The 10,655-nt window shown below is 34.6% G+C and overlaps 1 protein-coding gene and 1 pseudogene across 1 annotated transcript; both read left to right on the forward strand.

Annotated features, from left to right (window-relative positions):
- The first annotated feature begins 3,893 nt into the window (after positions 1-3,893).
- Positions 3,894-5,632, forward strand: LOC112507948 (scarecrow-like protein 3). The gene has a single exon (XM_025112709.1). It carries the CDS (start codon positions 4,091-4,093, stop codon positions 5,507-5,509), a length of 1,419 nt encoding a protein of 472 aa, XP_024968477.1. The 5' UTR covers positions 3,894-4,090; the 3' UTR covers positions 5,510-5,632.
- Positions 5,633-6,577: 945 nt separating this feature from the next.
- On the forward strand, positions 6,578-8,161 carry LOC112505994 (annotated as a pseudogene).
- The last annotated feature ends 2,494 nt before the right edge of the window (positions 8,162-10,655 follow it).

The raw sequence follows: 10,655 nt of genomic DNA on the forward strand, positions 1-10,655 counted from the left end.
TGAAAGAGAAAAGAGATTATCATCAAATCACTGAGAGAGAGGATCAACAACATATATATTATTTCACGTAAAAAAATGTTAAAATGAAAAAAAAACTATATCGAGATGAAAGTCATATCACAGAGCATAAAATTCTCGTTTTTTTGATGTAATTTGTTTGATCAAAATATTAGTAATTTTTTTTATTAAAATATTAGTAATTTTTAAAATACTTTATTTTAAACTTTTAAGGAGGTAAATTTTTTTAATTAAAATAAAAATAAAAGGTAAGCATGAATTGAAATTAAATAGATTTTTTTACCTCTAATTATCTTAAATAATAATTTTAATTAAAACTATATTTAATATGAGTTGTTAAATCAAATAAGATAGAAGACCGAGATCAATTCTTATGCTTACAATGAAAATTAAGTTTGTAATTAAACTTCTCTCTCTAAATATATATATATATATATATATATATATATATATATATATATATATATATATATATATATGGGGGGAACCTTATTTTGAGAACTTTCTAAACGGTGAAATATCCTAGAACCAGTGCATCATATGCTATTTTTAGATGAAAAAAATAATATGAAACAAAACCTAAATACTATTATGAAACAATACATATGAAACAAAACATATTGTGAAATATAAAATACATGTAATTTTTTTTTTACATTATAAACCAAATACATATGAAACAAAACATATTGTGAAACAAATATATGTTGATCAGTACATTAAATACTATTTTTAGATGAAAACGATAATGTGAAACAAAACTTTAAGATAGAAGTTCTCATGGATCTCATAAATTTGAAGTTTTCAAATGATTAAGTCTCTCTCTCTCTCTCTCTATACATGTTTTTGTGTGTGTAGGGACAGTAGGGACTTAATCATTTGAGAACTCCCGTGAGAACTTTTGTTTTAAGGTATTGTTTCACATGATTTTTCTTCTCTAAGTCTAACATTTAATTTATTGATGAACATATATTTGTTTCTTAATATATTTGTTTCTTAATATATTTGTTTTATATGCATGCGGAACATTGTGAAACCTTTTTACGTGTAACTTTTGTTTCACAAACATGCAATAAATATTCACATTGTGAAACAAATATATGTTAATCAATATTTTAAATTCTAGTCTTAGATAAAAAAAACATATGAAATAACACATGATACACTAGTTCTCAAAGTTATCACAATTTTATTGATTCTCAAAAAGTCCCCTATATATATAAATATATACACACACACTAAAGAGTGAGTTTGAAATACACATCGTCCAACTATTATACAAACGAAATCTGGACCTTAATTTTGTTTATTTTGAAATCCAAAGAGATTATTAAATCAGTTATAATAAGGTTGAAAGCAAATTTAGGAGGCTATTTAATTTAAACCATTGATTATATATACAAATGGTTGAAATTGATTTGAAACAATTATACCGTTTTATATATATATATATATATATATATATAAATATATAATATATAAATGAAAGGGGGTAAATGGTGGTGATAAGCATTTAGCGTTTGGATTTGGTAAGAGGTGTTTGGAGGGATGCAAGTAGTTGGAGAACAAAAGTAAAAGTTGTTTTGGCCACCCCTCTTTGATTCCCCATCCACATTACGAAATGACAAAAACAATTTCCAAAAGCTCTTTTGTCTCTAATTATATTTCCTTTTTATCTTTTCAAATATTCCAAATTTAATAACGTTACCTTAAATGTACAACCTTCTATTGCACCTTTTCATGATACAACCCATGATTCCTTCTCAAATTTATGACCAATCATAAATGACACACATTATCAATCCAATTTTGGTTGCCAACATTTTGCATATGTCAAAATCCTTTGTTAATGATGCCCAACTCTTGAATTTAAGGGGCTGTTTGGTTCGTTTCAGGTCATTAGGATGTTGGCACAATTTCAAAATAGAAATGAGAATGACTTTCATATCCTCAATCTGTTGACGATTGTTCCATTATTTTGTATCTAGTAATGGCTCATTCCATTGCATCAAAAGAGTAACGATTTCCACTTACATTCTCCACCTCTTATCACTTCCAACCAAACACCTCTTAAGTTGAGGTTGTAATTTCAAACTTATTATGAAAGTACAATAATTATAAGCATCTTACAACATCATTTATCGGTACTTATATTAGAAAAATATACCAAACTACGGGGTGTTGGAGTCTCACTTCGATTAGACACATGGCATCAAACCTTGATATATGTAAGAACCTCATTTCCCCCTTTTAAGGGTTCTTTTAAAAATAAATTCAAAGTATTACAATTACTTAAAAATGGTATCATAGCTCGTATATAGACTCCACATAGTCTTCCGTCTCCATTCCACATATCATGAAACATGCATATATTACACACACACACACACACATATATGGGGGCAAGTTCCCATAAGCTAAAATTGATTAGGAACCGTTAACAATGTGATATCTGACATATTCATCATTAATACAGACAGTTTATTCATTATGAATGTTGTAATAACACATCAATATTGATCATGAATGTGTGTATTCATGAGGAATCTTCATCCTAAAGAGGGATATATGACATGTTATAAGCACTTCCCAGATTTCTAATCAATTTTGTTTTCCAACGGAACATCCTTACATATATGCAAGAACCATTTCCTCGTCTCTTTATAAATGTTCTTTTTAGAAAAAGATTAAAAAAAGGTACACATATCTTAACACATAGTTCCTTTTTCTTCTTGTTTTGGGTCATCAAATGATAATTTAGGGGGTGTTTGAGATTGCTTATTAGAAACAACTAATGTTTTTATACAAAAGTCTTTATCAACTTATTATAAGTTAAAATGGTTTAACTTCTTCAAAAACTCCTTATTGCCGTTTTGACACCGATATAAGCTGTTTATCCGAACACTAAAAAGTGCTTATTATCGATGTCACACTAAAATAAATCAATAAATTGTTTTTATAAATAATCCAAAACACCCCTTAGTGGTTTTTTTATAATTGTCGTGGATGATTTAAAAATTGAACACAATGGTTATTACACAATGTATAAAAAATGGCATGAGGCTTGCTGTTTGGTTGTATACTTGATTCCCTATCCACCTTAAGTGAAGACAAATGTTTGCAAAAAGCACTTTTGGAATAGAGGAAGAAAGACAAAAGTGCTTTTCTTATATTCAAATTGAGGGAAATAGAACAGGGGCACTGGTCTTCACAAAATTCACATATTCTCCTGCAACACTAAGCGACACAAAATCGGTGAAGATAAAAACAAATCTCACGCCATTTGTCTCCTATCGCTCTTTTATTCACACTGTTCCTTGAATCAAAGAAGAAAACCGCCTGACTGACTGACGACTAGCTTTTAATTCATTGAAATCCCAACTGTTCCTCACCCTCTCTCTCTCTCTCTCTCTCTCTGAAAACCCTCTCAAACTCTTCCTTTTTTTTAAATTAACGTTGTTTGTGATTTCAATTGAGAGGATTGTTGTGAGATTGGAGCTGGATTTTTGATGAATTTGAGAACCCAGTAAGGAATTTCTGTTTTGTTGAGTTTAATTCAAACCCCCAACCTTTTCCTCCTCATGTTGTCTTTCTCTAGAACCCCCAAAAGTCATTTGAAGGTCCTAAAATCATTCCAATTGAGAGCGTTTTCGTGAGATTTGAATTGGGTTTTTGATGAATTTGAAAACCCAGTAAGGAATTGCTCTTCTTTTGATTGCTTCAGCTTTAATTCTACTCCCCAGTCCCTCTCGTAATCTGTGATTGAATTTAGGGTATATTCATGGGATTTGAAAATGGAGTTTTGATGATTTGAAAACCTAATAGGAAACTTGTGTTCTTTGGATTGCTTGGCGAGTTGTCCTCCACAAAGATTGCCCATGGTACTACTCATTTCTCTGCTCTTTCTTCAATTTACTTGTTGATTCTGTTTCGCCAAAAAATCCTATCTGTTTATGTGTAATCTGAACCAATCTGTTCATCACAATTTACTACTTTTTGGTACAATTTAAATACATCAAATCTGATTTCACACTTGGGTTCAGTTGTTATTAGAGTTGAATTCTAGTTTCCAATGTTTCAAGATGATGGGTCATCATCTGTGACTTCAACACCAGTCCAAAACCAAATCTTTCCAACAATGTCTCTTTCACCTGCAATGGGATCGCCATACCCATGGCTTAAAGAACTCAAATCAGAGGAGAGGGGTTTGTGTTTGATTCATCTATTACTCACTTGTGCCAAACATGTAGCTTCAGGAAACTTTGAACATGCCAACATTGCCCTTGACCAAATCTCCCACCTTTCGTCTCCCGAAGGAGATACAATGCAGCGAATTGCTTCATATTTCGCTGAAGCCCTTGCTAACCGAATCCTCAAGACATGGCCTGGCATTTATAAGGCTTTAAATTCCACAAAGATATCGTTTGCTTCGGAGAACATTTTGGTTAGGAGGATGTTCTTCGAGTACTTTCCTTACTTGAAGATAGCGTTTGTGATTGCTAATCAAGTGATAATTGAAGCCATGGAAGGGGAGAAGATTGTTCATGTGGTCGATCTAAATGCTTCCGAGCCTACTCAGTGGCGTGCACTCCTTCGTGATTTGAGTGCACGCCCTGAAGGCCCGCCCCATTTGAGGATTACGGGTGTTCATCAACAGAAAGAGGTTTTGGACCAAATGGCGCGCGTATTGATTGAAGAAGCCGAGAAGTTGGATATCCCATTTCAGTTCAATCCCATTGTGAGTAAAATAGAGAATCTTGATGTCGAGAAATTGAATGTTAAAACAGGTGAGGCGTTAGCGATTAGCTCTGTTCTACAACTTCATTCGTTGTTGGCACCTGATGACCATGAAGTCGCGAAATCGAAGTCATCATTAACTTCCAAGAACTCGAATGGGATCCATTTTCCAAGAGTCCTCCAAGTGAATCAAAAACCTCTTGGAGAGTTGCTTGAAAAAGATTTGGCCAATGGGTATAGCCCAAGTCAAGATACGGCCTCATCTTCACCTTCTGTCACTTCCACAAAAATAGATGGATTTCTTAACGCCTTGCGGGGTTTGTCACCGAAGGTCATGGTGGTATCAGAACAAGATTCTAATCACAACAAATCCGCTCTGATGGAAAGACTTTCCGAATCTTTATACTTCTATGCTGCATTGTTTGACTGCTTGGAATCTACGTTACCGCGAACTTCAATGGAGAGACTGAAGGTGGAGAAGATGTTATTCGGAGAGGAGATCAAGAACATCATAGCTTGTGAAGGTGGTGAGAGGAAGGAGAGGCACGAAAAGCTCGATAAGTGGGTTCAAAGACTTGATTTGGCTGGATTTGGGTGCGTGCCATTGAGCTATTACGCTCTTTTGCAGGCTCGGAGATTGCTCCAAGGGTATAGTTGTGATGGGTGTCGGATCAAAGAAGAGAACGGCTGCGTGGTCATGTGTTGGCAAGACAGACCCCTTTTCTCAGTTTCGGCATGGAAGTGTAGAAGGTGAAAAGGTGTTAGGGTTCGGGGTTTTTCCAGATGTTTTCTCATGTTTCCCTTTTGTTTTTGCTGTATGAGGGATGATCCAGATATGCATAGCTGTTGCTTTAATATAGTGAACCTAATTCTGCTACTACTTTACATAACAGAATGAATGCTTTCTCTTTCTGTAATTACCAAACAGCGGATGTTGAAAGTCTATTATCCATGCTATCTTATAAAGCATTTAGCCAAAAACTCTTTAAAAACATCTTTTGCTATAAGTAGTAGTGACTTAATGATATAGAATGTGGCTTTTCAGTAACCTTTTTGAGAAGCATTATGCAGAAAGTCAAGTTTCTCCTAAACATGCCTCTCCCAATCAAAAAATACAGACATTCCATCTATGAAAAACCCTTCCTGTTTATAAAGACAAATTAATCCATAGAGTTAGCATTATTCATATAGAACTTAATAGAAACCCATTCAAACAGCAAATCAAACAACTGCTAAGTGGTAATGTTTGTTAATGCATAAATTCTAAAAGTCTTCAATTACAAGTCGTTATGCAATAAGTCATTTCCGCTCAGGCTTATGCTCCCAATTTTAAGTGATTCGGCTTCCAAGATGGCTATTCCCGCTCCCAAGCCAAGGTTGGTTGTGTTCCCGGGGTAGACGAAGAGGTTCAACTGAATCCTTTTAGTCTTCGGAATGATGACAGTGCTCCTCATATATGTGTACGGGTTTGTTATCTGCAGCTTAGCTTTCATTCATATATGACATTTTGAATGATTAGATTTCTAAAACTCTTTTTGTTTTAAATCTTACTTAGAGATGTTTGCCAAAATCTTACATGTAAGCGTTTACAGGGCGATCATCGAAAGGACCAAAAATCTTACACGGTAAGAAGCATAACAATGATCAAGAATCTTATCCGGCAAGTGAGAGAGAATAATCGGGTAAAAGACGCATATAACAATCCATTTTGATGATTATAAATGTTACTCAATAAGATAAGTAAGGATGATGACTTTTACCTGTAACGTGGTTTAATTAACTTTTTTGTGGTAATGGTTGTTGAAAGAGGTTTGAAGGGAAGATGGAGAGAGTGAGAGGTATGGATGCCTCTTTGTTGTTTGTTGTTTGTTTGTATTCTTCACTGACTAAAGACAAGAAGCTGTAAACATGATATATATGTTGAAAAATATGCATTTTGTGTTCTAAATTCAAATCCCTTTCACACTTTGACAGAAGCTGGGTAGTGTTTGGATCTATGTGTTTTTTAATTTTATGCTTCCATAGGACTTTGCAAAAGATATGTTTCTTGCATTATAGTAATGAATTTGTTTTCAATTATTCAACTTAAGCATATATATATATATATATATATATATATATATATATATATATATATATATATATATATATGAGCTATCAAATGAAAACCACCATCATTTGTACAAACCACTCTCATACGTCGATTTTATTGTTTAATCTTATAAAGTTGCTTTGAATAATCTTCCATCAGATCCAGCTGAAAGGAAAAGAATTTTACAATACCACCTTAATCAAAGAGATTAAATCAGATAAAACTATTTGATTAAAGGACCGTGTCAACCACGTGATCACAACTTTCCAAGAAGAATAATTGGGAACAAGGCAAGAAGTTTTAACCTGGCTTGGTTTAATCAATTCGGTAATTGTTTGGAGTATAGTTTAAAAGTAGATAAAGTTTTTTGCTTATGTTGTTACTTATTTAGAGATCAATGTAGTGGACAAGGTGGGAGTGATGATTTTTTAACGGAAGACTTTAGTAGTTGAAATAAAAATGAGAGATTAACTACTCATGTGGGCCACATTAATAGTTTCCACAATAGAGTTGTCAAGAAATGTGAGGACCTAATGAGACATGGTCAATCAATTCTCGTCGCGTTACATAAACAAAGTGATATTCAGAAGAATGAATATCGTATTCGGTTGAATGCTTCTGTTGATGCTGCTAGACTTTTGTTGAATGGTGCATTACCTTTTCGTGGTCATGATGAGTCAGAAACGTATCTTCATAGGGGAAATTTCTTGAATTAAAAAATTAATGTGGGATCAAAATGAGGTTGTCGTTAAGGTTATATTAGAAAATGCTCCAGGGAATAATTTAATGGTGGTGCCAAGTATTCAAAAAGATATTGTTCACTGCTTTGCACAAGAGGTACTTAAACATATTTTCCAAGAGATTGGTGATGATATGTTTTCCTTATTAGTTGACGAGTCAAGTGACATATCTAAAAAGAAACAAATGGTCGTGGTTTTGCGATATGTTACATATGAGATTGTTAAGGAAAGATTTATTGGTCTTTTACATGTAAAGGACACAAATACATTATCTCTTAATTCTTTGATTGAATTCTTATTTGTTGAACATGATTTGAGTTTGAAAAAGGTTAGAGTCCAAGGTTATGATGGAACAAGCAATATGCATGGCCAATTCAATGGTTTGAAAGCTTTAATCATGAGAGAAAATAGCTCAGCATATTATGTCCATTGTTTTGCTCACCAACTTCAGTTACTTCTTGTGGCGGTTGCACATAAACACATCGAGACTGGAAAAGTTTTTGACAAGATAGCATCTGTGATGAATGTGGTTTGTGCTTCTTGCAAGCGAACAAATATGGTTCGAGAATGTTAGATCCCACCTTATGAAAGTCTAAGTAAGAAGCCTCTTACTCTAGTCCATAAGACTTAGTCTTTAGAAGCAGTCTAGACTAAGAGTTCTCATGTAGAAGAAGTCAAGACCCAGAGCTCTTACTCAAAGAGTCGAGGATCTTACATAAAGAGTCGGCGCTCAATCTCCGTGGATGATCAAGCCTTAAGCGCCATAAAGCTTAAGCGCTTGATGCAAAGCTACACTCCAGACACAGAGCCTCTACATAGTACATACAGAGCTTCTGTATAGTACATACAGAGCCTCTGTATAGTACATGCAGAGCCTCTAGTCACCTAACTCCATGGAACGTGCGTTTAGTCCAGACATTCTCGCAAGCGTCAAACAGAATCAAGGCGGCTTGACTTGGTCTACTCCACTTTTCAAGGGTAGTCAATGATAAGGATGTGGACTCAGCGACTCAGAGTTTCAAGCCATAATTATAGCATAGTTTGTTTGACTTAGGCGTATATAAGGAGGTTTCCTCTTCAGGTTCAAATCACGTGAGAGTGCCGACTTATATTATAGCAAAGTTCTTGTGAGAATACGTTTAGATTGAGAATTGTTATTTTCATCTAATAAAAGCATCCAACTTATTCAAAGTCTCTTACTTTCTTATTTTCTATTAAATATCTCGTTTGATCAAACTCAGTTCAATGTTCGTATTTCATTCACATTCTTTATTAACTGTGTTTTCTGAAAATTAAGAGTATCTGGGTTCCAGCAATTGGTATCAGAGCCTGCTAATCAAATTTATTGATTAGTCGATCGATATCCATTAGGATACCACTCTTAATTTCTGATTATTCGTTTTTAAAAGAGAATTTCATTCTCATTTTTTATCCATTTAAAAACGTATGCTTTTAGTATTTTGGAAATCAATTCCATATCATCTATCACTTTCACGTCAATTTTCTTCTCAAATACCTTAAAACAGTCTAGTCAAACGTGGAACTCCATGAATAGTGTTGGATCTCTCACAAAACCTCCAACACTCATTAGGGAAGAATATCCCCAACGAAAAAAAAGCATGATAAACTTTTACGAAGGTCTTGACAAGGAGCTTTACGAATCGATTTTGAACGGCCCTTTTGTACCCACTACAATAATTCCTCGTATTGCTGCTGCTGGCGATACGGTCGAAGTACCCGCCAGAAGAGTTCCCAAACTTCGTCAAGATTGGGACGATGAGGACAAGCGTAGAGTGGAAGTTGTTGATCCTCTCTCTCTCTCAGTGATTTGATGATAATCTCTTTTCTCTTTCACGTTGTATTTGTGTTTCTGTATTTTCAGTTCCAGCGATCATCACTGAGTATGTTCAGTGATCGCTGAAGAACTTGCATAGTAAATTCATCAGAGACAACAATACTTCAAGAAGACAACACTCACATCAAAGAACCTTCAGCAAACATCGAAGACTGAAACTGAAGATTAGAGACTGGCGAGTACGTGATCTGAAGCGGTATTCAGTGATTACAAGCCTGTCTATACATGTGTGAAGACTGCTCTAGCTTCAGCGAATGATGATGAGACCTCCAGGTCATTCCAGCACTCAGCAATCAAAGGAAACTTGCTTAGCACGATTATTGTTGTCTTGTCCTTATGCACACAAAGGACAAAACCATACCCTTACAAAAGTTAGTACGGTACGAAGCCGATTAGTCGAATCTTTGTCCACCAACTTTAGGCAAGGATGTCTGCTCAGAAATAGTGCTTTTGTACTATTCACTGTAGCAAAGCACAAGCCTTCCTCTTAAGGTTTGACACGCACTCTAAACCTACCATAGTGCATTATATGATCATTTAATGCACTGGGTATAAATAGAAGTGTTTCTTCCCATGCAGAGAGCGTGCATCTCTCTCTAACCTTATTCTTACTTCAAGCATCTTCTAGCTTAAGTAAAAGATCTTTCTTTTAGCATTCTCTTTTCTTGTATTTGCTAAAGCTCTGTGTGTAACCAAAGATTGTTTAGATAGGTTTTCATTACCTTATCTTTCCGCAAACAGTCTTGTAAAATCTTTATTGATCTTCTCTATCAATATATATTTTAAATTTAAAAATACCGTGTTTGTATTCATCCCCCCCTTCTACAAACTGTTTCTATTCTTGTAGACCCTTACGGGACCAACAAGTGGTATCAGAGCAGTGTTTTCTTTCTTTACTTGTGTTTGGCTAATTTTATGTATTAATTTATCTCTTCTTAGATAACTTACTTCTTACAAATGGCTTTACAAATTACAAACACATACACAAAAGATAATGGCTCTCTTGCCAAACCTCCCCAGTTTGTCCGTAACAACTTTAGTCTCTGGAAGAACTGGATGTCCCTCTTTCTGGAAGGTGTGGATCCTGAAATTCCACATTACATAGAAAATGGACCATATATTCCATTTGCTATTGTTCCGGCTGTTCCAGCAACAACTACGACTACCGCGATTCCTGAACGGCAGATTCCAAAGCTTCCACATCAGTGGAGCG

Source organism: Cynara cardunculus (genome assembly GCF_001531365.2).
Source record: "Cynara cardunculus var. scolymus isolate 2C chromosome LG 1, CcrdV1, whole genome shotgun sequence".
NCBI classification, from domain to species: Eukaryota; Viridiplantae; Streptophyta; class Magnoliopsida; order Asterales; family Asteraceae; genus Cynara; species Cynara cardunculus.